Consider the following 26,516-nt stretch of genomic DNA (forward strand, 5'->3'; position numbering starts at 1 on the left):
GGGCAAAGTCGAGTTCAGTACAAAAAAAAAAAACTATTAAAAAAAGAAATAAGAGAAGCAAAGAGAGGAGGAGAACATCCCGAGCGCTCTATTTAAAAAATTTAAGCTTAAATTTACTATTTTTGTTGACAAACAATATTATATACACTTTTCGTGTACATCATGTTTTGAAACACACAGATGCTGAGAAATGGCCACCAGAGCTAATTAACACATGCATCACCTCACACGCTTAGCATTTTTTTGCACTCTCACCGTGACCAACGCTTCTCTTTAAAGCATTCTGAGCCAGGTGGCACATGCTGGAGTCCCAGCTACCCAGGAGGCTGAGTCAGGAGGATCGTTTTAGCCCTGGAGTTCAAGGCCAGCCCAGACAACCAGGGCAAGACCACATCTCAAAACAGATACACAAACAAACAAACATTTAAAAAAATAAATAAAAGGGCCGGGGATTTAGCTCAGTGGTTCCTCTGCCTGCTTCGAGAAGAGCCCAAGGACCCGAGTTCGATCCCCGGTACCAAAAAATTAAAATTAAAAAAGAAGAATCTGGGGCCGAAGCCCTCACGGAGAACCCGGCTATCTGCGTGTGGCTGCATTTAATGCCAAGAAAATGAGCTTGGGGGAAATAAGACAGAGCCTCCCTGGGCAGATGGCAGCTGCTGCACTGCCAAGGGCATTTCCGGCCTCCACACACCTCTCAGTCCGGAATAATACACAAAAATAAAGGCACCACAGGCTCCAGATGGCAAATTAAAACCCTTATTAGATTTCAAACCACAACTACTACTGTAAGGCTTCCAACGTGACACAGACCCATAAAAATAAAGAATGAATCACAGCCCGATGCTCAAGAAAAGTCTGCTGGCCTGACGTCACCCCTCAGTCTCACTGGCTTTTCTGCGTCCTCCGGCTGAGAGTCGAGGCCCCCGGAGCAGAAAAGGAGACCGCGCGGCAGGAGGATCTGCAGGTCACACCCTGCCCTGGCCAGGCCCCCTCTCCTCAGCCGCACAAGCACCTGACAGTGAAGAGAAAAGCCTTGGAAATTCGGGCTGTGGTTGTCCGGGGGAGGCAGGCGGCACGACGCCCGGTGAGGGATGAAATCACTTCGGCAGAGCTCTTCGGGGACACACACATCACCAGAGGTCATTTTTCCCTGGGTGGCAGAAGCTTCTGAGCCCCACGGTCTGAATTCATCTACGCTCCCAGCTTCTGGGGAACATTTACAGAAGCCAACGAAACCATCACTCAGCTACCAAGAAGCTCGGCGCAGTTACAAAACGACAGAAACGAAGATTCGCATCGGGGGCCAAGGTTCAAAGCGAGTTAAAAATAAAAATTGTTTTCAAAACCCCCATCCACTAGGGGGGAAGAAGACCATTACAACGAAGTTAATTTTTTTTTTTTTAAACCTCAACGACTAGTGATGAAAAAACCACCCAGCCGAAGAGGCAGCGTCGTGTGGTCAGAGAGGCACACGATTTAGGATCAACGCAAGGACTAAATTCCAGAGCTGCCACCTTCCTGCGTGGCCTTGAACACCTTACAGCTCTTGGTTCTCATTTCATCCATTGGGAAAACAGCCTATTAAACCAGGGCGGTTCCTGGGTAGGTAGTACGACTGCTGATCCTGTTAACAGAGACTGTTAATCCTGCTGTGTCAACTTCATCGAGTTAAGCAACCCTCACGGATCAGGAAAGTGTCCTCCTGGGTGTGTCCAGGTGGACTATGGAGGTGCGACCTGGGTCACGCCATCTGCCAGCTCTCGCCCCTCCCTCTCCAGCCCTGTCCCCTGCTCAGGTCACTGTCTGCCAGGAGCCACCGAGAACCTGTGCTCCACCGTGGACGGAATCCCCAGAGACCCTGCGTTAAATTAAACCTTTCCTCTTTTAAATTGGGAGTGTCAGGTACAGCATCTCAGCAGTGGGAGATCTGACTAATACAAAGATTACATAGGAAAATTTATACAGAGTTATTGGAAGATAGTGCAAACTCGGGAGGAGCTTGCATTATGAGGGTCAAACATAACAAATCAAGCCGGGCGTGGTGGCACATGCGTGTAACCCCAGTACTCAGGAGGCTGAGGCAGGAGGATCGCTGTGAGTTTGAGACCATCCTGGGCTACACAGTGAGTTCCAGGTCAGTCTCACCTACATCGTGAGACCCTATCTCAAAACAACAACAACAACAAACCAACAGTGAGTTTGACCATCCTGGGCTACACAGTGAGTTCCAGGTCAGTCTCACCTACATCGTGAGACCCTATCTCAAAACAACAACAACAACAAACCAACAACAGCAGCAAAAAAAAAAATCAAAATTATCAGTATAAACTTGTTAGAAAACAATGAATATTACATAGCCAAACCCTATGAAAGTAGCTAAACTTGCACTCATTCAGTGGTGAATTCATGGCCTTCAAAGTTTTAGTTGTATTTATTTTTTCAATCTGCTGAATCTTTTTTTCAATTTTTATTAATACATGCTTGCAGTACAAAAAGATTACATTCTGCAAGAGGAGTTCATACATGTATGGAATACATTTTAACTCTTTTTAGAGTCTTCATTTTTTTGCTTTGTCATTTATTCCAAAAAGGACTTAGGATCTCACACTAGGAAAAAGGAAAGAAATGAAAATGCAAACCTCAAAATAATAGAGTTGAAAAATTAAAATCATTACAGTAGCTATTGAATTGTGGGGGAAAAAACCCCATAATTGATAAATAAATCCAAGATCTGCTCTGCTGAAAATAACATACTGTCAAATTTAAATAGGCATAGAAGAGAATTCATAAACAAGATTAAAGCAAGCAGAATAGCATGCTGTTAAATCTCAAAAACTCAATGAAAGGGCTGGGTGTGGTGGTGCACGCCTGTAATCCCAGCACTCGGGAGGCTGAGGCAGGAGGATCACTGTGAGTTCGAGACCAGCCTGGGCTACATAGTGAGTTCCAGGTCAGTCTCAACTACGTAGTGAGACCCTGTTTCAAAAAAAACAAAACAAAACAAAACAAAAAAAACAAAAAACAACAACAAAAAAACACTCAAAGGATCACTAAGAAAATATTGGCCACAAAAGTTGATTCAAAATACCTTAGCAGAAGTTGACAAAAAGATTTAAGACTGAATTTCTAACCACTTCATATAAAATCTAAAAAAGTTACCAAGAATTTTGTCTCCTGAAGATTACAGCATTGTAAGATTTCCCACAAATACTCAGTTGTTCGAGTTTGGAGCTAAAAATCTACAGCACTGAAAATGGGAAACTGTCTAATTCGCTTTACTTGACAAGAACATACGACAGCAAAACCTGATGAAGAGATTGCAAAGTTAAACAAACCAAAAGCACAGCACAATTTCGTCATGAACACAGATGGCAAAAATCCAACAAACAAGACAAGCGAGCCTAGCAAATCCAGTTCAACACTGTGCTAAAAGAAACATTCATGACAGACAGCCAGGGTTTACCCCAGGGATGCAAGGGGGTCACGCTTTGGGAAGGTCCACTGCGGACACCAAGTAATACCACTGTTCCATATTTAATACCGGTTTCTGCACCTTGGTGGAAAGAATAAGATTTAAAACTGCAATGAAACGTTTGACTTCTAGGTATGATTTTGATGACTATACTATAAAAAAGATAAAACTGTATACCACAGTTTTTAAAACCTTTGAAATCTCCCCATCAGTATCACTAAAGGATCTGGATTCAGGACAAATATGCTGTTCATACTCACTGCAGAACAATAAAAACTCTGTGATATAAGAATCTGGGTATAAATACACCAGGCGTGGTGGCGCACCCCTGGAATCCCAGCACCCAGGAGGCTGAGGCAGGAGGATCACTCCAAATTCAAGCTCAGCCTGGGCTACACAGTGAGTTCAAGGCCAGCATGAAATATACAGTGAGATACTGTCTCAAACAAAAAAAAATTTTAAATAAAGAATCAGGAATCATCATAATGGAAATATCCAAGACATATAAATACAAAAGGGGGACAATATAAAAGATATGGACCCATAGGAAGCAGAAATCTTTTTAATTCAGTTAGAATTAAATTGCCTGCATGGAAGGGAAAATATTTCGACACTTATTTCTCAAATTTGTGGATTTAAATTTTTCCATTGCATTTTTAATTAAAATGTGTAATCGATGGTGAAGTGGATTTTGTATGTGCTGGAAAGGGTAGACTGGGAAAGACTTAAATTCAAGAATAAAACTTACTTCAAAAAAGTATAATAGGAAAAAATCTACCAATTATAAAACAAGATTTTTTTTGGTAGCAGGGATTGAACTCAGGATCTTGTGCTTGACAAGGCAGGCATGGTGAAACTGAGCTAAATCCCCAGCAAGATTTAAATCTGTAATAATTAAATTACTATATGGTACTGAGGTAAAAATAACACAGGGAATGAAACAGAATTAACATCCTAGAAGCAGACCTGGTTTTGGTTGAATTTAATGGGTGATAAAGAAAACAAAATTTAGGGCCGGGGATGTAGCTCAATGGTTCCACCACCTGCCTCGCAAGTGCAAGGTACCGAGTTCAATCCCCAGTACCAAAAAAATAAATAAATAAAAATTTTTAAGAAATAAATTTATTATATATTTCAAAGTAGCTAAAAAAATTGAATTTGAATGTACCTAACATAAGGGAATGTCACACCGGACCATACGAATGTGTACAATTAATATATGGCAATTAAAAAATTTAAATAAAAAGAAGCATCAAGAATCATGACTATTCAATAACTAGAACTCAAGAAATTAAATTACTATTCAGAAAAAAAAATCATTTCACTCTCTCGGTCACATGACACCAGACCTGATGTCCACCTGGACTCCAAATCCCGGCTGGAATGCTATATTAGCCCACTGTGTGTCCCACCCTGGGGTTCTGGAGTGGGAGGCAAAAATGACCCCCAATGCTCCCCCTCCAGCCAGCAGGACCAGTTGTCTCCTCCCACTTCAAGCACATCTTGGCCATGTGACTTGCTTCGGCCAATAGGACATTAGTACATCTGATGCAAACAGAAGCCAGAAAAGAACCTGTATACTGGGAAATTATCTCTTGCTGGTCTTAGACCATAACACCATTATCTGATCCAAACCCAAGGTACCCAACTAAAGGATGAGCAGCCTCAGGAAGAAACACACACACACACACACACACGCGCGCGTGCACGTGCGTGTCCCAGCTGACAGCACCAACAATCACCAGATGCATGAGTGAGTGTCCAGCCCAACACCTGGGTCCCAGATGCAAGAGAGAGCTAAGTAAGCCTCTCTGCTTGTGGTCGGTCCACCCCAGAAAACCCCCAGCAAGCTCACAAAATCCTGAGGGAAAGAAATCATCATTGTAGAAAGTTAGTATGTTTCAGGGTGCTTTGTTACACAGCAGAAGCTCACTGATACAAGCTCCCTGAGGAAGCCCCGACCTCTCAGCACATGACCCCCTGCCCTCTGGTTTAAGTTCCACAGTCCAAGTAGATTTTTCTGTCAATGGCAACCATGAGTTGGCTGAGACACTCAATGCTAAGAAGACACACCCAGCCTAAAATTCTCTTTGGGACCCGTCCCAACTGTGAGGAGTCCACTTTCTCTGTCTGTATCCATTCTGTTTTGCTGAGGCTGAAAAATTTTTGCTCCCTGTTCCTCAGGCAGGAGAAGACAGGAAGGAGTTGACAGATTCGCTGTTCTTGGTCACTGCGGACATGGCACCCTCAGCCTCCGTCAGGAGTCCTTTTCTTGTTCCTTTTCTCACTATAAAAGACTCTTTGTTGGGCTCAGTTTTACTGAGCCACACCTTCCTCTATTCCAGGGGTTCTCCGGACACAGAGGCTGAAGACATACTTCATGTTATATTTTATATTTGGTGGGGGGAACAGACTTGAAGGAAACAGGAAAGATTTTTGTGTTGTTGCTGTTGTTGTTTTTATCAAAAGAGTGGATATCAGTTAAAAGTTCAGGAAAAAAAAAACTTTGAGACTCATTCCCTTATCATGTCCTCATGCTCGAGGGGAAAAGAAAAAGTTCAGAAAAGTGAATCAAGTCAGGTGAAGCACTGCATGTCTGTAATCCTAGCTACTTTAAAGGCTGAGACAGGAAGATTGCAAATCAGAGCCCAGCCTGGATTACCTAACCACATGTTGTCTCAAAAAATGTTTTTAAAAAGTGAGCCCAGGATAATGGTATAAGCCTGTAATCCCAGCTACTTGGGGGACCGAGGAAGGAAGATCACAAGTTGGAGCCCAGCCTGGGCAATTTGAGAAGAACCTGTCTCAAAATAAAAAATAAAGAGGACTAAGGATATAGGTCCGTACAAAGGGTCTGGCTTGATCCCTGATGAAAGAGAGAGAGAGAGAGAGAGAGTGAAAAAAAGAAGGGGTGAGGAGGGGCGGGCAAGGGACCAAAAGGAAAAGATGGACAACCTGTCCAAGTCCACAACAGAGGCAGCACTGAAATCCAGCCTCGCCTGGTTCCCAGTTCAACGGTGACCTACAGGGCTCCACTGCTTGGTACCGCTAGACTGAATTCCGTGTGACGGCGAAACGTTGCACGTGGGCATGGTCTAAATACGGCCAGCACAGCAGAAGAAAGAACGCTTCCTTTGCATTCATCTGAACGCAGCTATGCGGGCGGGGCTGGCTTCTCCCGATGCTGCGATCCAAGAATTCCATCGAGCTAGTGCTACACCACCCAAGCGGCCCTGCACACCTTCACCGTCTTCGGCGGTCTGCACAGGGCCGAGTGTGAACTCCAAAAGGACTGGGAATTACAGCTTTGTGAAAGGCCCGGAGTACAACACCTCCTACTTTAAGAAAAGAAAAAATTCTGAGCTCATCACCCTCTTTACTTCATAAACCATCCTGCCACAGAGGTTTTCTGACAGCAACAGAAAACAGACTTATACTTCCTCAATGAACCCTACCCACCAGTCTGGGAGAAGTGATTGCTGAAAGATGTAAGACCATAGGGGACAAAAAGCAGGAGGAAAACAGGGTCAGGATGAAAGCTAGGAAAGCCCTTATAAATACGCAAATGTCCTCGGAAAGAAATACACAATGCCGGCCATTTTACACTTGCTGAATTAGCAACCAACTTCCTATCCACCACCCTTGGTTGCTACTACTCGTTTCAAAATCTCCTTTGCAGAGCGGGGAACACTTTAGAGATGTGTGCACAATATTTATACTCTGGGTCCGGAAGAAAATCATCGATGTCACTTTCTGACTTCTGGCGCTCTGAGTCTGTAAGTCTTGTCATCTGGGTTTGTCATCTGGGTCTCCTTTAGGGAACCTGATTGTTCCAACCAAGACCCCCGGGCCGATGAGCAAGAGATCTTCTACATCCTCACCCTCCAGCTCCTGTTCTCCATTATACCCAGCGTCCACTGCTGTTACGTGCTTTCTGCAGCAGAAGATCCCTGTAAACATAATGTTCCCTGGGACCAGAAGCCCCCAGATCACATCACACACTGGCATCTTTGAAAAGCATTCTTTTAAAATCAAAAGTCAGGTAGGCGCGATGGTGTACACCTGTAATCCCAGCATTCAGGAGGCTGAGGCAGGAAGGTCACCACAAGTTCAAGGCCAACCTAGGCTTCATAGTGAGTTCAAGGCTAGCCTAGCCAGACTCTGCTCAAAAAAAAAATTAATTAATTAAAAATCTGTAAAACATTGCATCGTCTCAGCCAGGTATAGTGGTGCACATCTGTAATTCCAGCATTCAAGAGGCTGAGGCAGGAGGATCACCATGAGTTTGAGGCCAGCCTGGGCTACATTGTGAGTTCAAGGCCAGCCTGAGCTACAAAGTGAGACCTGTCTCAAACACACACACACACACACACACACACACACACACACACACACACACACAGAGACCCTCTCTCAAAAAAACAAAAAAAAAATTCAAAAATTACACCTTCCCCCGAACCGCACTGATCTTGGGGACAATCTTCTAACCTTTTTCTTCATCAGATGTGTCCCTACTCGAGACATCTTCCCTTTCTCCACTCTATGTATTGTTTTCCTCTTGACCTCTGTGTAGACTTCATCTGCCCACCTCGCCTTCTGAGCAACCACAGACCCTAAAATAAACATCTCACCTTTTTCTTGGCCTTGTAAAATTCCTTTCCAAATAACCCTCATACTTTCCTTGCTTATAAAAATAATTTTCATATCAAAACTTGCCTTCATCAAGAACACAAAGTTTCAGTGTGATGTCCAAGATGGACTTGGTTTGCTCTACACTAAAAGAGGGAGGTCAGTGGATACCATCATACTACACAACAAATTCTAAGTTATTAAGAAGAGAATTAAAGGACACAGCGTGGTGCACAGCCATGCTCACAGGAAGTGTGGTGTCTTAGTTACTTTCTCACTGGTGGGACAAAATACCCAACTCTAACAGTAGTAAGGAGGGAAGATTTATTTCGGCTCACGGTTTGCAAAGATTTCATTCCATAGTCTGCTGGCTCCAAGGCAGGGCAGCATGGCAGAGGGGAAACAGTCCATGGCAGGGTAGCAGGAAGCAGAGAGGGATCAAGGGAGGAGGAAGGAGATCGATCCTTAGAGGCCACACCCCCAGCGACCAACTCCTCCTGACAGGCTCCACCATCCAACATGACAGCTCTAAATGCATCAGCAGACCAAGCCAGTATCACAGCCCCATGAGCCAATTACCTCCCCGAATTCCCACCTATGAGCGCACAAGACTTTGGGGGACATTCAGATACACCCGTAACGAGCAGCCAGGGTGCTCACTGTTAAAAGTAGCTCTAAAACACACTGCTGTCCTGGAGGTGGCACAGGGTAAATAAAGTCCACCAGCAAGGCAGAAGACAAGTCTGACCCTGGCTTTGGATCACAGGACCTAAGTCCACGCTGACCTGTGTCGTGACAGGACCACCAGTAACGCTCAGGCTGGGGGATGTGTTTCCAGCCTCGAGCCTCATCCTTCACCAAGGAAAACGCAATGAAGAGGGTGGCAAAGGAGGAGCCTACAGACCACCAGGGTTTCTTACTCTGAGCACCACGGATGTTTGGGACCTGGTCACACTTCTGGGTCACTCTCCCCTGCACGGATCAGGCAGAGCTGGCCTTGCTGTCCAGCCACCAGGCCCAGGGGCACCACGTCCCCCTGAGTGGTGACAGCTCCGGACACTGCTCCCGACACTGCTGAATGTCCTCTGGAAGGCAGAATCACCCTCATTTGAAAACCACTGAAACCAAAAAGACTACTGAATTGTTCCTATTGGGCAAACTCAATATTTGTCAAGAGAGTCACACTTGGGTGATAAAACTGTATAGAAAGAAGGAAGTGACCGTTACAAAATGGGGCAGGGATGAGCTGGAGGGAGGGGCCGCCTGAGGTGGGGACAACAGGTTGGATTCTAGAGGCGGGGAGGACAGGTGGAGCCCGACTCTGCCGTAAAGAAGGATAAACTTGAGTCATCTTTAGGAAAATGGTTTCCTTTCTAGGAGAAGCTATTTCTCAAATGTAAAGGGGACCAAGAGATGGAGGGAGGACTGAGAGGGGAGGGAAAAGGGATGAGAAAAGAACTAAGATGTACTCTGAACGTGCCTCAACTCTATATGAGGAATGCAAGCAGTATGTACTGCAAAAATATACTAATAAAAAATAAACATAACGCACTAGGGTATGCGTTTCCTGTGGGTCTCTGAATCTGTGTTTTATGTCATAATAAAATGTTTTTTAAAAAATAAAAATTGTTTTTGCCAGGCCTGGTGGCACACACTGTAATCCCAGCATTCAGGAGGCTGAGGAAGGAGGTTTGTCATGAGTTTGAGGTCAGCCTGGGCTACATAGTGAGTTCAAGGCCAGCCTGAACTACAAAGTGAAATCGTGTCTCAAAAACATAGTTTTGAAATATAAAATAGTCCCCAAAAAGAAAAGGAAGAAAACTGACTCAGTAAATTAAAAATAGGATTATCAAATGATCGCACAACCCCATTGCCAGGTATATGCCCAAGAGAGTGGGACTAGGTGCTCAAATAAAAACTTTTCCATAAATCTTTGGTGCAGCACTACTCACAGAAGCCAAAAGGGAGAAACAACACAAATGCCCATCAACTGACAAATGGACACACAAAATGTGTTCTATCTATACGATGAAATATTACTCAGCCCTGAAAAAGAATCGGATCTTGAAAAAGAATCAGAATCGGCCACGAAAAAGGTCTCTGCTACAGTTCAGGTGAGCTTGACAGTATTATGCTCAGTGGAAGAAATCAGACAGGAAAAGCTGTACGTTACAGGAGTCCATTGACAGAAAATGATCACTGCAGCTCCGTGCTTGCCAGGATCTGGGGGTGTGGGGAATGGGTCATGGACACAGTCTCATTCTGAAGTGGTGAAAATACTCGCAAAATAGATAGTGGTGAGGGTTGCACAGTGCTGCCGATGCACTAAATGGTAAATCTTGTACGTATTTTATCATAATAAAAATCTTTCTTAAAAAAAAAAAAAGCCATCTTCAGCACAGGGGACTGCAATATTGATTATGCCCAGGGCAGGCTGTAAGCAGTGCGGGCTGCAAAGAGAGAACCCCACAACTGCTTTGCTGGGAGAAGTGAGTCTGGCCGAAGCCTACATACCGAGGTCAGAGTGACTCGCACCAAATTGCGTTCCCCTTCTGACGAGAAGGACAGTGTTCTAACTACAACCAGATACTTTGTCTGCTCTATTCCCAATTCGAGAATGCCTTGTCTTGTCCTTTAGGAGCCTTGCTTACATTAGTCTCCATAGAAACCGCGTGACTGTACATGTTACCAGGTAGTCGTGCCCTTGCACGCAGCTCGTCCTTACCCCAATTGATTACCAGTACAAACCAGCAGCTTGGACTGGCCAGTGCCCTGGTCAGTTGCACTGCCATCTGTCATCCCGGCGCCCTGCTTTCTGTCTGCATTAGTTCTGTCTCGTATTTGTTTTTCCCCCTCGGGCCCGTGTTGTACACTGAGCCGGAGACTGGAGCCGAGTGCAGAGGTTTCTGGTAAAGTTTTAGTACTTGAGCGTCCTGGGTCAAAACCGTCTTCTAAGCTCTGCGGATGTCCCAGTTCCTTGCCACTGCGAACACCTCCAGTCCCCCTGCTGCCGAGGACGATGACATGTCTGAGGCAAGTGCCCCGCTGAGCGGCAAGTAAACACCGCAGGTGGCCCCTGAATCGCCATGTGCTGGGAGGCAGGAGCTCCTCGTCAGATCTCAAAACAAGAGTCACCACGGATGAACCCTTGGAGCCACTCTGCGGCGCTCAGGGTCACCGACTAGCTTGGCGTCCACCCCGGAATCCACGGAACACACTTCTAGGTGTGTGTGTAGGTGGGCCGCGAAGGCATGGCCTGGGGTCTGAGCCTGCTCTTTCTCCCTTCCTCTCTGGCAGCCAACATGACCTTAGCATCTCTGCTCCTCCACGCCCTTCCACCACGAGGCTCCTGCCTTGCAGCCGGCTGACCATGGACTGCCTCCCCTGGAGCCATGAGCAAAGTTCAAACTCTCCTCCTTTACGTGCCGGGTATCTGGTTTGGGCAACAGTGTTGGGAAAGCAGGTTTACACGCTTACGCCGAAGATGGAGAATTTTTAATTTTTGCATGAAACTCACATTGCGCTGCCTAGAAGAACTAAAGGAACAAAAATTTGAAGACAACACATTTCATTATGTGCCCTTGTTAAAGGCATTCCCCAAACTGAATACCGGGCATCGCAGGGTTAATGCATACTGGACACCAAGCCCCCTTTCCCTCCTCCTCCTCCTCCCCTCCCTCTTCATCCCCCTTCCTCTCTCTCTCTCCTTCCACCTTTCTGCTTCTGTGCTTCTTTCTGCTTCTCCCTCCCCTTCGCACCTAACCCCATCTGCTCAGCGAATTTCATCACATTAAAGACAATCTCGTCAGACCAGTTACCGAGTTACCCGCCAGCCAACAAGAGCCACTTTCTCCTAGTCGTGTATTTCATCCGGCCCCACCGTCTTCCCTGAAGGACTGGACCAAGTTGTTTTTCTAGGGAGAAATTAGCTCTCCACTGTGACTCCCAAGCCCCGGCACTGGTTATGACTGTGAGTCTGCATATTTATTCTTTACTGAAGATATGGGCAACACTGGCCACAGGACATGGCCAGGTGGCCTTCGCTCCTTCATTGCATCCTTATGCCCCCCCCAAGGTGCCTTCTGCCCACCTGGCTTACCTGTACGTCATGCCCCCCATCCTCAGGAATATCTGAAACTGGAAACAGGACTGACCCTTTTATAGAGTATGTTTTTTTCCCAATACATGTGAAGTGTGACTGAAAAACGTGGTATACATTTAAATTTTTTAAAATTAATAATAGTGAAAAAAGGCACATTGCCAGCAACTCCCTGCGAAACATTCCCGCTTGCTCCAAAGTAGGGAGAAAGCCGGGCATGGTGGCGCACACCTGTCATTCCAGCACTCGGGAGGCTGAGGCAGGAGGATCGCTGTGAGTTCGAGACCAACCTGGGCTACATAGTAAGTTCCAGGTCAGTCTCAACTATACAGTGAGACCCTGTCTCAAAAAAACAGAACAAAACAAACAAACAATAAATAAAAACAAAGTAGGGAAACAGATTTTCTTCCAATGAGGAGGGGGTCAAGAGCAGGAGGGAAGGGACAGGGAGGGACGAGATGGAAAGGGAATCCGCTCCACGCGGAAATGTAATTGTTAAGAGCTGTAAACATGCACACGCACACATTTAAAAATTTAAAAAGCATACACTTTTAACCTTCATTGCGCTTCTTCTTTTTCCCATTTTCTATTGGTATATGCGTTTGTGATGGGTGATAATTGTATTTGTTTGGGGGAGCTGATATTTTGTATCCTACTTTTTGTTCTGAGTTTTGTCGTGGTGGTGGTGGTGGTGGTGGTGGTGGTGGCGGCGGCAGCTGTGGCCATTGTGGTTGCCCCTGTTTTTGAGACAGGGTTGTGCTGTGTAGGGTAGCCTGGTCTTGAACTCACTATGTAGCCCAGGCTGGCCTGAAACTCGCAGCGATCCTCCTGCCTCAGCCTCCTTCCTTCCCCCCTGTCCCTTGAATGCTGCTCAGGGAAGAGCTTGCTATGGTGCTAATTCCACCTTCTTCTCCTGCCACACAGACCCGCAGAAACCCTCAGGGATCGTACTTTTTATGTGCTTGTATGATTTGGGGCAACAGGTAGCCGTTGCCAACAACGTTTCAACCAACCTCCAGGCTCCATGTGCAGCCCGTGAAGCCTGCATCATTATTAAACAGGAGTGGGAGTTTTCTCATTTATTCAATTTGGGCTTAAATTGGAATAGCTTTTATCAGCTGTGATCAAAGAAGTATAAAATTGGAACAAAGTTTTGCACAGGTGATACTATAATTACATGTAAAAAATCAGTAGTTCTAGAAAACAGCTCCGCATTTATTAATTTTTAGAATAGATGGAGTTGCAATCAGACATCTAACTTGAAAGGCAATTTGATTACAATCTCTTCACTACACTTTATTATTTTTCTAGTACTGGGCTTTCACGCTGAGCTATCTCCTCAGCTCTTTTTTTTATTATTATTATTTTAAATTTTGAGACAGCGTCTTGCTAAATCACTCAATTGCCCAGGCTGTGCTTGAACTTGCGATCCTCCTGCCTCAGCCTCCCAAGCATGCAGGTTTGACAGGCATGTGCCACCACACCTAGCTTTTTGTGAAACATTTTAGACCTAGCTTCGCAGGGAAATATATTCCTTGCTCCACAATCCTGCTTTGTTCAGGCCATCGCTTTTTGGCCATGCTACATGTATTTTCAAGGATTTGGCAGAAAAGAATAAAATCAGACCACACATTTCTGAAAAGCACTTGAGAGCTTGCGAGGAACTGAAACCATTTCTAGCCAGACCCCAACGAAGTAGGTTTCACAGAAGCAACGTGTGTCTCTTGCCCTCTTTCTTGCATGCTAAAATAAAAACGTCAAAGCTCAAGGAAGCTTTATTGCTTCTGCACATTTAACTATATCACAAGCTCTGTATCTGGCCCAGGAAGATCTCTCTCGACTCAGCGTGGCCCGGGTAAAGCCGAACGTCCGGCCACCCCCTGCTGCAGACTGTTCACTCTTCCTGCGACACAAAAGCCGACCGTCTCCAAAGTAAAAGGTTTGTTTGCAAACTTCCGATGGTAAAAGGCAGGTAACGGGAAACAAACAGGGAGAGAGTCGGGAAACAGCCAGAGATTCGTTCTGCAAAAAAGGGAAGGGGACAGAGAGACGGCGGGAGATGCAGGGGACAGAAGGCGACAGGGAAAGGACGAAGGTGCGTTTCATCCCGGAGGACGCTCATTACTTGCTGCACACATTGACTGAGAAAGAGAGGTACAGGGCAATTCCCAGAGCCTCCACCGAGTTCTGATGAGCGTGGGCTTTTTTCCCGCATAGTGTTTTTTGTAAGCTCGTGTCTCAGGTTTTGCTTTTCCCTCTTCCTACATCCTTGTACCGCAACAATAAAGGTTTCCGACCGAGGGACCGGTGCACACACATCACGCCTCCTGGTCCTTTGTATTGCACTTCCTCCCTCCCTCTTCCCATCTCCCCCCAAGCCGGGTCCCCTCTAGACTCCGTGAAAGACCTTGGACAGAACCAAACGGAATAAAGAGAGATTGAAGGAATCCATCATCGTGCGCGCTCTACCACCTTTGTTTTGCTTTGTTTTTAATTCGATTCTTGGGTGTGCACCGTAGCTTTTCCTATTTTCTGCACAGACATGCAGTGACCGAACCAGGAAAGGACTTAATTTATTGATGCTCTGCAGCATTATCTAGAGAACGTCATGATTCCCGGGTTCCCAATACATCTAGAATGACGGGGTCCGATGACTCAGCTACAGGGAAAGTGGAGGGGGTGGGGCTCGTCCGGCCTTGAGATTCTTTCTGATGGCTGCATAGCCCTGAACAGTTAATTCACTCCGACCTCTGAATTCCCCGGCCAAACCAAGAGACCCTTCCCGGCAAGGACAGCCCCAAGATCTCAGCTCCCTCCCTCAGTGCCAGCCAGGGGCAAAGGAGCTGAGAGAGCTTGAGGCTGCGCCGCGCCAACTTCTGCAGGACGCAGCTGTGTTCCTCAACGCCCCGTCCATCTTTACAACCTACACACCAAAAACAGAGGTCTGCAGCTCTGTTTGTTTGTCTGTTTTGTACTATAAAGGCCCAGACTGTAAATGTTTTAGGCTTCGTGGACCACAGAATCTCTTGTCACAACAACTCAGCTCTCGTGACTGACTACAGGCAACAGGCACAGCGTATTCCAACAAAATTTTATTTAGGGACACCGAAGTTTGAACCCCATAGAATTCTTTCTTGTCGCAAAAATGAGGTGCGATTGAACGATATATACAGCAAAAGGCATGGATCCCCCTCTAAGTGCCTCCCCTTGCTTTGAAACACAACCCATCACTCCTGCCACTTCCTGTGGCCGTTCTGGGAGTGCTCTTTCGTGTCTTACAACTGCTGCCCTGACTGCCTCGAGGTCCAAACGCCTACCTGTCATGGTCATTTTGACTCTGGGGAAGAGCCAGAAGTCGCACCGTGCCAGACCCAGCGGGTTCCGTAGGTGAGGAGACAGCGTGACCTTTGCACACGCCCGCCTCTCTCTTGGCTAGCACCCAGCAGCAGCATTCACCATGTTTTTGATCGCATCTCACAAGGACACGGAGCAAGACTTCCAGAACTGCCTCAGGAAGGGGAGGGAACGATAAGACAAGTGTGTTCGAAGGGAGAGGGACTTTTTTGAAAGGGATTCGTGGCCACGTGTCTTGAACTACAATCAATGTTTTAAATTTAGACATTCACTGTATATCTTGATCACACCGCCTCTTATTCAACCTGAGGTTTTTCTCCCGCTATTATGATTTGAATCTAAAATGTTCCACAGAAGTTTCGTGTCCAGAGGTGGGGCTCTGGGAAGGTGACTGGACCCTAGGGGCATGAACTCATCCATGATCAAATCCACTGGTGACTTTGTAGCTGGATGTGCTGTGAGGAGGAGTCCGCTTCGGGGATATAGGTCCCTGGCGAAGTGACCCGGAAGGGAATGACGCCAACCCCACCCCTTCCTGTCACTCTAGCTCTTCCCTTCTGTTTCTGGAACCATGAGGTCAGCAGCTGTCCTCCGCCGGGCCTCTCTGCCATGATGTTTCTGCCTTGGAGCAACCACTTATGGACAGGAATCTCCCAATTAACGAGCCAAAAATAAATCCTTCTTCCTTTAAGTTGTGTATTATCAGGTATTCTGTCCCAGCAATAGACACTTGACTACTGCACCCACCCTAGTCTCAGAAAAGTCTAAAAACATTCTTACGTGCCATGCAAAGTGAGCGGGCAGTGGGCTGGACTTGACCACAGGCCATAATTGGCAGACCTCGTATCCGGGGGCCTTGTGTCAGATCGGCCTGAGGTCCCACCATTGCCCAGCTAGAGCACCTGGAGCAAGCACCTTGATGACTATCCCAGGCCAGGTTTCCTCCTCTGTGAAATGGGGATAACACACTCCCACAGGCTGAGGGGTGGGGACCATGAGCAGCAGTTGACAAGTGCTTACATAGCATGTGCTCAGCAAGCATCAGCTAATCGTGATCGTTAAGGTTGTTGCTGTTTCTTGACTATCAGTCAGGTATCATGACGGAGCTAGGAACTTCACAGGAAGCACCAACGTCCCTGTCCCTGTCTCCAGGAGAGCTCAGTCTGGCAGGAGGCAGCTAACTCATGATGAATAAGAACAGCTTCCTCCTTGGTTAATTCTCTCTCTCCCTCCCTCCCTCCCTCCGCCCCCCTCTCTCTCCCCTGCATTTCACTACCTTTCAGAATGAGCACAGGAAGTACAAGAAGAAGCGGGAGGAAGGGAGAGGGAGGAAGGAAGAGGAGGAAAAACAAAAAAAGAAGAGGAGGTGGTTTTAATAGGAAGCTAAGCCAGGCCTGGTGGCACATGCCTGTCATCCCAGCACTCACAAGGCTGAGACAGGAGGATCGCTGTGAGTTCAAGGCCAGCCTCGACTACACAGCAACATCGTGACTCAAACAACAACAAAACAGGAAGCTAAACATTCTGCTTCAAATCTAACCCTCAACGCCATACACTTAAATATCTGACACTTGATGATGATCTGCAAACAGAGCAACTCAACTTTCAGGGACCCTAAGGTGAAGATAGGATTGCAGAGGCAGGGTGGAGGGTCCCCCGGCTCGGCTGCCCGTGTCTGCCCGCGTCCTTGCTCATCAGTTAGTTCCCCTGGCACTCGCCGGCCCCTGGCCTCACCCATCTCTTTGACCAGCAGGGAGCAGCTGAGGTGGCCTCCCAGAGAGCAAATGCCAGCGGGTTTGGCCAGAGCAGCTGGTCAGCCAGGCCCTGGCTTCCAGTTCCTCAAAATGCCCAGCGCTGGAGATTCCAGCCCAGTCCAAGCTGCGCCCCCTGGGGGTCGGGGTGCCCTCCCTCGGGAGTCGTGGCGCCCCAGGAGGTGGGTGGGAGACCGACGGAGACCAGAGTCAGAAACAGGGCCAGATTCGGCCAGCGGCGGGGGACCCCAGGAAGGGCGAACCCACAGAATGCGCCCCACGAGGAGCCCCACTTTCCAGGGAGGGAAACTGCAACGCAGACGCACCGAGACAGAATCGGAAGCCTGTGCCGGAACCGGAAGTCAGTGCCGGAACCGGAAGCCTGCGCAGGAACTGGAAGTCAGCGCCAGAACAGGAAAGCTGATTCTGAGCACTTCCACAACCATCAGAAAATGGCTGCAACGAGGCTGACCTTTGGGCCCTAAGGAGACTCCAGCCTCGGGACTGTTCTACGACCTGAAGCCAGGAAAGGGCCACATCTCCCGAGTCCTGCCTCTGGCAACTGCCCCTCCCCGGTGACTCTTTGGTCCCATTGTCGGTGTCTGCAGGGGCCACCATCTTGGCAGCCTCAGGGACCAGGGTCAGTCCCTTCCACGCCCTCAGACCACAAATGAGGACCCATCCCCGGATGCCTCAGGAAGCTGACAAGAGAGGATGAAGGCCAAGATACCTAACAAGATATTTGAGAAGACTCGGGGTGGGGGAAGAACAGCTGACACACTTTTCATGGGTCTGCTTCTGTTCCTCTAAGATGGGACGGACGACCTTCTAAAGGCTCGTTTTGGTCGGTTTTATGTTTTAAAACCCCAGCAGACATTAAATAATCCTCCCAAAGCCAGGGCAACAAGGTCAACATAAGCATTTTAAAAGCTATAGCCATGTTCATAGCAGCAAGATCCATAGCTGTTAAAACATGGAAGTAACCCAAGCATTCAAAGGTTGAAGGGAATAGTATTTAGCGATGAAAAGGAAAGAAGTCAGGACACACACTACGGTACAGGTGAACCTGAGGACGGGATGGTCAGTAAAAAAGCCAGACACAAAGGACACACTGCCAAGAGATCCCTACAGTCGTCAGATCCACAGAGACAGGAAATAGAACAGTGCAAACCAAGGGGCTGGGGAGCTCACGTTCCACAGGGTCAAAATTCAGTCAGGAGAGCATATTATGTATATTATGTAATAAAGATGCTGAGTTTAAAGCAGCATAAGGACAAAAAGCCTTGCACGGTGGTGTGGGCCTGGAAGCACCTGGGAAGCTGAGGCATGAGGAGGGTCACCATGAGTTCAAGGCCAGCCTGAGCTACATGGAATACCCTGTCTCAAAAAATGAAAAAGCAAAAACAAAAAAAGCAGAACAAGGGCAGGGCTGAGCTGAACTCAACACACGGGGACAACTGCTCAAAAGGCAATCATTTCTTGAGTCCATGAACGGGCACCAGATGATACACAGGGGACCCCCGCACAGGAGAGGCGGGTGGCAGACAGTAGGATCCAGGCCCCTACAGGGGTCCCTTCACAGCAGTCCCTACGGCCCAGTGAGAAATGGAAAAATCAGCCCGGCTCTCAAAAATAAAAGATGTTTAAATTTCCATTAAAAAACTCCTTGGAACATCAGAGAGCAAGAGACTAAACTACAGATAATTCCAGTCTGGGTAATTTGACTGAAGCGGATGCAGAAATAAATCCACACAGGAATGGCGTAAATTCTACCTCGACACAGCAAGCATTTCAAATGTCAACTTAAATTTGGAGAAATCAGTGCTGGCGAAAGAATTCCTTCATTATTTTTTTCTTATCTTTTTATTTTGGTTTTTCTGTGTTGTTTTGTTTGTTTGTTTGTTTTCTGAGACAGGCCTCACTGTGTTGCTCAGGCTGATCTATTCCTGGGCCCAAGTGATCCTCCTGCCTCAGCCTCCTGACTATCTGGGGCCTATTATACACATCGCCATGGAAGGCTAAGATTGTTCATTCTTTACCCTGGTGACTCTGCTAGAAGCAGCTCCACTATTTCTAAAGCAGAGTGGACAGCCTCACCACCACCATTAAAAAAATTAGGATTTTTGTGTCTTGCATAGAGTTGGTACAAAGCCCAGCTCTGGTTTTATTAGCTGTGTGGCCTTTGGCAAGCTAAGTGACCTCTCTGTTCACTGACAGGAGGATGACTGCACGCCCTCATCATACAGCAGACCCCATGTACAGTGTCATACCCTCCCCTCTCCATTAGTGAAAGCCATCCCATCTCCCACATTCCACTCTCCCGTAAGATCACCACTCCCTCCCAGCTCACAAATGTCCTGTTCTACAAAACTGTGGTCTTCACCCTCCTTTCTGTGTCCAGCTTCTTCTCCTTCTGCTCCTTCGCCATTGATCTGACCGCAGGTGAAAAGACCCTCCTTTCTCCTCCCCTCTCCTATCTTTTGTGGCACAACCCTGAAGTCACCCACTCACTTTCTCCGACCTCTTCCTCCTCCCATTCACTAATTCCTTCCCAGGGAATTTTACAATGTGTGAAAGAGGCCAATAAAGCAATAAACAAGCAATGAATATGTGCACGGAACAACCTCCCTGGACAGGAAAACATTATCAAGCTGATGCTCAGAACAGTAATGCCCTGGGTGTGAAGAAAGACAGCAACAAAACTGGGGTGATGTCTGCCACCGAGTACGGAAAGGAGAGGCGGAACCCCAGCCCTGAGCATCCAGGAGCCTTAGGGCCACCGGACAGGACCTCGTGTCAGCAGGCAAACGTCACGAAGGAAAACTGTGGACAGATACAACTAGCAAAACCCACAATCCTGTGAAGGGCAGGGATAAGGGGAAAAAATGAGAACCAAGACCTGTCCTGTAAAGGTACAAGATCCCAATGATGAATGGAACTGTACTGTGTACCTAACAAGTACCAATAAACTAAAAAAAAAAAAAAAAAAAAACCCACAATCATAAACAAAGAGCGAAACAGAAGATCAGTAAGAGCAAGCAGGGAGATGGAGCTGTCTCTGAGGGGAAGGGGATGCAGAGATGGAGCGGGCTGAGGGGAGAGGAGGAGGGGAGAAAGGAATAGTGTATAGCACCAGGTCCACGTGGAAACGTGAGTACTACGTGCTGCAAACAAGGACTCCCAAAAATCTGGAAAACCACTGAGGCACTAAAAGATAACATGGACAGAGGATGTGAGCAAGAGAAGAAAACCCACGTGATAAACAAACACTTTTTTTTTTTTTTTTTTTTTTTTAAGGTACAACACCGGAGAGCAACCAAAGCAGTGCAAATAGAAACCATCTCAACGCCCGGGCTCCTCCCAGCCCCGAGTAAATTCTCAAAGAATCTGCAAACAGCACTCGAGGCTGGCCAAGATGTTCCCCCTCCGGTCCACCACTACGAGGAGCGGTTGTGGGTACGACGTTTCCGGAAAGCCATGTGGCAATCGGGAGCCAGAGCCTCTGACCCAGAAATTTCATTTCTGGAAAACAGGCCTGAAGAAATAAATGCTAGATAAAGTTTGAACACCAGAATGTCTTGATGGAAACTGGAAATGATCCAAATGCAATCCCAGAGAAGCTTACAGACATTAACACACAACAGATCTCACACACAACAGTACTCACTGGAAGGAAGTGTGCCCAGAAAACTACAATCAGCAAGGTTCCCTCTGGCCTAAGACAGATGTTTTGCTTTCTACGCAGTTCTTTTGCCAAATGTCTATCATGGCCAATTTGACTTTTATGTTCAGATAAAAAATAAATCCATGCTCTACCACTCCCCTTCCTCAGGCAAGAGGAACATAGGGGCATTCGTTGTTTGGCACAGAAGATAACTAGTGATGGGCCCTGGGGTAAGACCTGACCTGGGACTTGTCTGTGTAAATAAAGTTTTATTGAGACCCCATCCTGTGCTTACACCTGCCCGTGGCTGCTTGCCCACCGCAACAGCGGAGTTCACTACACAAGCCTCTCCCTATCTGAGGTTCCCTTTCCCATGATTTCACTCGCCCACAGTCAACTGTGGTCTGAAAATGCTTACTGGGAAAATGCCAGGAATAAACAAGATTTTACGGTGCACCGTGGCATGGCGCAAACTCGAGTCACCGTGCTGTGGCCCCCCGGGACAGGAATGCTGCCTTTGTCCAGCATCCCCACCCCGCAGTCACTTAGTAGCCATCGAGGGTATCAGATTGAGAGTCACGGTGTCACTGTGCTTCTGCAGGGATCTTACGGGACGCTTTGTTACCGTACACGACTCGAAGTGGCTCATTGGTCACTGCTGCCGATCTCTCCTTGTGCCTACTTTATCAATGAAGCTTCACCATAGGTACGTACACATCATATTGGGTTCAGTGCCGTTTGTGGCCTCAGAGATTGTGAAACTGACCATCCGAGGTGGTGCCTCCAGGGTCCCCAGCCCCCGGTCTGTAAGGACCCCCACACACAGTGGGACGGGAGCTCTGGGGGACCAAGGCAACTTTATCCGGATTGCTAGATGCTCCCCGCTGCTCCCCGTAGGAGAACCAACCCTGTCCTCGGCACATTCAAGGGATCCAGGCCCACCGGTCCCACAGAATCATCTCGCAACCATCGCGCCACCCGACTCATGGAGAAACTGTCCTGCACGAACCTGGCCCCCAGTGCCAAGGAGGTCAGGGACCGCTTCCTCCCGGACGAGGTGCCTCTGCGCTCCAGCCGAGAGCTCTCGCCCTCCGAGGCTCTGCAGAGCGTTGGCTGCCTGTCGTGCGTGAACGCCCCCGGCCCCGGCCTCGCAGCCTCCATTCGGAAGGGCGAGGAGAAGCCGGGTGCCCACGTACCTTTCTGACAGTGGCTGTGCGTCCAGCAGCGCTCGATGAACTGCCCGTTGAGCACCGTCGCGGGACAGCTGGTCTTGCCCTTCGCGGTGCCCGGGCAGATGTCCCCACATTCCTCGTTGTCATCCTTGTTCAGCACGATGTAATTGTCCTCCACGGAGTCCAGGATGCGGGACCAGTCGATGGTGGCCAAATAGCAGAGCTCGTTGTTCTTCTCGATGCGCACGGAGCCGCGCGTGATGTTCATGAGGCTGTACAGCCCCAACTCCTTCAGGTGGACCATCTCAAAGATGACCAGCGCGTAGTTAAAGAAGAGGCGGGAGCCGCGGATGACCGTGAGGTTGGGGAACAGGTCCCTCAGGCTCTCGAGCCCGTAGACCCGAAAGAGCAGCAAGTAGTCGGTGATCATGACGAGTTTGGGGAAACTGAGGTCTCGGAAGTCCTCCGGCTTCGTCTTGAACATCAAGAGTATCTGCAGGTGCCCCTCGATGATGGAACAGTTCTCCAGACTGTGCAGCCTGGTGAGGTTGTTGCGGATGTCCATGCCCGGGCACACTAGAAGTAAAAACAGGAGGAGAGCGAAGAGAGGTGAGCAGATGCCCCGGCCGGGTGGTCCCCGCTCTGGGCCACGCGGAGTCAGACACTTCCTCCCCGACCTGAGTTTGGGCCCAGCACCGGGACTACCGGGATAGTAAGGTGGTTCTATTTTCAGTCCTTCAGAAAGGTCCCGACAGCATCTGCTCACCCTAACCCTAACCCTAACCCTCTTCTCACCTGCCTGGCTACTTTACTCCCTTCTTGGTCACAGCCATCAGACCGAGGCTCCCTCGGTGGATCGATGGATAAAGGAAATTAGACGTGGACATTGGTAGGGGAGACGGATTCAGGCCCACGAGGGGTGGGATTCTGCCCCGCACCAACACGGCGGATCATGGAGCGCAGTACGTTAAGGCGCAGGAAGGCGGATGCGGACGCTAAAAACAGCCTGTTTGCAGAGAAACCAAGCAGAGCGGTGGCTATCAGAGGCAGAGGAGGAGGAGGAGGAAAAAGAAGCTGGCCGCGGGACAGAGTTACAGGCAGGTAGAAGGGACCAGTTCCAGTGCCCCGGCCTGTGTGGACCCCAAGCAGCATTGTGTGGTGTGAGAAACGATCGCATCACTCCGTGCACGCTTAGATGTTTCTGAAGTGTTTGACACTCACGAAAGAGGACTTCAGAGCCACTTCAGAAAGGGCCAAGGATGATGGGACCGGTATGTTTCAAGTGAGGGAGAGGATTTCGAGAAGGACTCACGGCAGCGTGTGTTCTACTGTAATAATTCTGTGACTTCAACGGTCCCTAATCTTTCAATCACATCCCAACCCTCCAGGGCAACTACGAGAGATATTTCTGACGCTCTCGCCCCCGAGAAATCACACATGTCCGAGGCGACGGGATCACATGCGTTGTCAACGTATATGAAGCTTTCACACTGTCCGGCACGGGTACGTGCAACAACTCCACGCCCATTGTAATCACTGAAAGACAAATTTAGAAACAAAGGAGAAACAGGGACGGTGCCAGCCTCGTGGGTGGGAGCTCTGGGTGCTGAGTCCCAAAGCCTGCAGAGGCCCCGGTGAGAGGCTTTCCCCAGAACACCCAGGCCTAAGTTTCCGCTTTCCAAAGGCCAAGGCAGGTGACTCCTCTGGCAGGCTCCGTGAAAGCCTCACAATCACCGCTCTGCTCTGACACAGCGGGGACAATAGGATTAAGCAGCGTTGAGCAACACAGCAGGTGCGGAAGGGGGAAAAGGCCACCGTGTGCCGGGCGCATCCACGAGGAAGACCTTCAGGAAATGGGCAGCAGGGACAGAGGCGCCCGCATCCGCCACGGGGCCGGGAAGGCTGGACGTGTTCGTGTTGTTCCTGGCTGACTCGACTTTTCCGGCCTGCCTTCCTGGCTCAAGATCAAGGCCTCATTACCTCTCACCTGGGTGGGGCAAGAGCTTTCCCAGGGAGTCTGATCTCGGTGTCCGCTGCACAAACATCCTACAGGTTCCTCCTCATAAAGGGGGAGACTCCCAGGCTCCGACACCCGCTATGGCTCCCCATGACCCTGTACTTCACTCTCACGGCCCTCAGGATCCCACCCCTGCCCTGAGCCCCACTGAACAGCCTGCTGATGGCCCTCGCCCAACTCCAAGACTCTGCGTCCCCTGTCACGTGTCCTGTGAGGGAAAAGAAATGAGCTCAGCCCACAGCTGACCTGTGCTGAGGCTCTGGCCGTGCCGTTGCTGTTGATTTCCCCGGATGTGCACGGTCCTCTCTGAGCTGCTCTATCTTCCGCCTGGCAACGCCCTTTGTCCCTTAGTTCCCTAAGTGCCACCCGTCAATCCCGATCCAGCTTAAATTCCTCCTCCTACAGGCAGCCTGCCCTGAGGACCATTCCTTCCTATCTGGGTCTTTCTCTTTGCCTTCTACCCCTTAAGTGTGAGTTAACACTTGGCAGAGTCTCCCTGCCGACACACACACACACACACACACACACACTCAGTACCCAGACTATAAGGCTTGGTACACAACCCCTGCTTGCTTTCTTCCGAGACACTAGGCCTTCATCCAGTATCTTTGAGGCAAACCATCCACCCTGAGAACCACCCACAAAAGAAGCACAGATTAGAAAGAAATTGCAAAAGCAACCAATCGCTTGGGGAGAAGAGAGCCACCGTGTCCCTTGTTCACGGTCCCCACAGAACAGATTAAGCCACACACTCGCTCTAGAGGAAGGAGGAAAGGCCCTGTTCCAGGCCCCTGGAAACGGCCACCTTCTCTGACATTTGCTATTCCTGGCCCGAACCCACCGGGGCCCCACGGAAGCCAACCCCAGCCTGGAAGGCAGATTCAGGGGACAGGGACACCGGTTCCAGCCCGAGTCACACCCACAGTGTCCACACAGCAGCAGCGATACTGCCCAAGGAGCCCCGTCCCTCCCTCCCTGCTGCAGGTGAGAAAGCCTAAGCTCTGAGTACTGGTCTGAGACAGACCAGCAAAGACAGGCAGGGTGGCCAGAGTTAGCAATTCATTTGAATTTCAGATTTTTTTTTAAAATAAAATTTTCACCGGACGTGGTGCAGCACGCCTATAATCCCAGCACTTGGGAGGCTGAGGCAGGAGGATCGCTGCAAGCTCATGGCCAGCTGGGCCTACAATGTGAGTTTGAGGCCAGCCGGAACTGCATACTGAAACAGTCTCAAAAAGACAAAAAATAAAATAAAAAATAAATATTTTAAAATAAGTATATCCCATGCAATGTTTGGGATATACTGAACCTTAAAAGTTATTCTTTGTACAGCCAGGCATGGTGGTGCTTGCCTGTAATCCCAGGACTCTGAGAGAGGCTGAGGCAGGAGGATCACAATTTCAAGCCCAGCCTGGGCAATTCAGCGTCTTAGTGACATTATCTCAAAAACTGCCGGGCGTTGTGGTGAATGATTATCAGCCCAGCACTCAGGAGGCTGAAGCAGGAGAATCATCCTCAGTTTGAGGCCAGGATGGGGCTACGTAGTGAATTCAGTAATAGCCTGAACTACGCAGTGAGACCTTCTCTCAAGAACAAATGAAATAGCATTAAAAGGGCTAGGGACGTAGCTCACTGTGAAGACTCTGGGTTCAATCGCCAGTACTGTGAACACACACACACACAGAACTTAGTTTTCTATATGAGATTCACATTTAAATGTGAGGCCTATATTCCACAGGCCATATCTCTGGCTTCTCAAATTTGAACTTCACAGTCTGTTTTTGTTTTTGTTTTCGGTACTGGGGATCAAATTCAGGACCTTGCACTTGCAAGGCAGGCGGCGGAACCACTGAGCTAAATCCCCGGCTCACAGTCTTTTTTTATGACACAGACATGCACACTACAAAGAACACCTGTCCACCTGTCCACCTGTCCTGGGCTTTGGAGGAACCCGAGTCAGAACAAGCCGGGGACGTGGAGGGCACAGTGGTTAGCACAGCTACCTTCCAAAGACACAGCACAGAGCCCCTCAGAGATTCCTGGCGGGGGTATTAAAGGTGCAGCCGCTTGGGGAAAACCTAGCACTTCCTCAAGATATTAAATGAAGAGCCGTCAGAAAATGCAGCAATTCCACTCCTAGGGTATACACCCAGGAAAAGTGAAAAGAATCTGCATGCAAATGTCTGCAACAGAGCTCTTCAGAAAAGCCCAAACTGGAAGCCAGCTGTATTGGCTTCGACCTAAAGTGTCCCCCAAAATTCTTGCGGGTCTGGAAGGTGACTGGATCATGGGGGCACTACACTCATCTGCGGATTCATCCACGCCTGTGTTCTCGGCTGAAGGAGCTGCTGGGAG

The 26,516-nt window shown here is 48.5% G+C and overlaps 1 protein-coding gene across 1 annotated transcript in view; it reads right to left on the reverse strand.

Moving 5' to 3' along the window:
- Positions 1–26,516, reverse strand: part of Insr (insulin receptor) — a 115,852-nt gene that overhangs the window by 86,720 nt on the left and 2,616 nt on the right. Inside the window, exons 2-3 of the mRNA XM_033759412.1 lie at positions 23,083–23,150; positions 22,169–22,720 (exon numbers count right to left, since the gene is read on the reverse strand). Of these exons, the coding sequence (XP_033615303.1) occupies positions 22,169–22,720; positions 23,083–23,150 (620 nt within the window). The remainder of the gene's footprint in view (positions 1–22,168; positions 22,721–23,082; positions 23,151–26,516) is intronic.

Source organism: Fukomys damarensis, unplaced genomic scaffold (genome assembly GCF_012274545.1).
Source record: "Fukomys damarensis isolate Sample0158 unplaced genomic scaffold, DMR_v1.0_HiC HiC_scaffold_37, whole genome shotgun sequence".
In the NCBI taxonomy this organism is placed as follows: domain Eukaryota; kingdom Metazoa; phylum Chordata; class Mammalia; order Rodentia; family Bathyergidae; genus Fukomys; species Fukomys damarensis.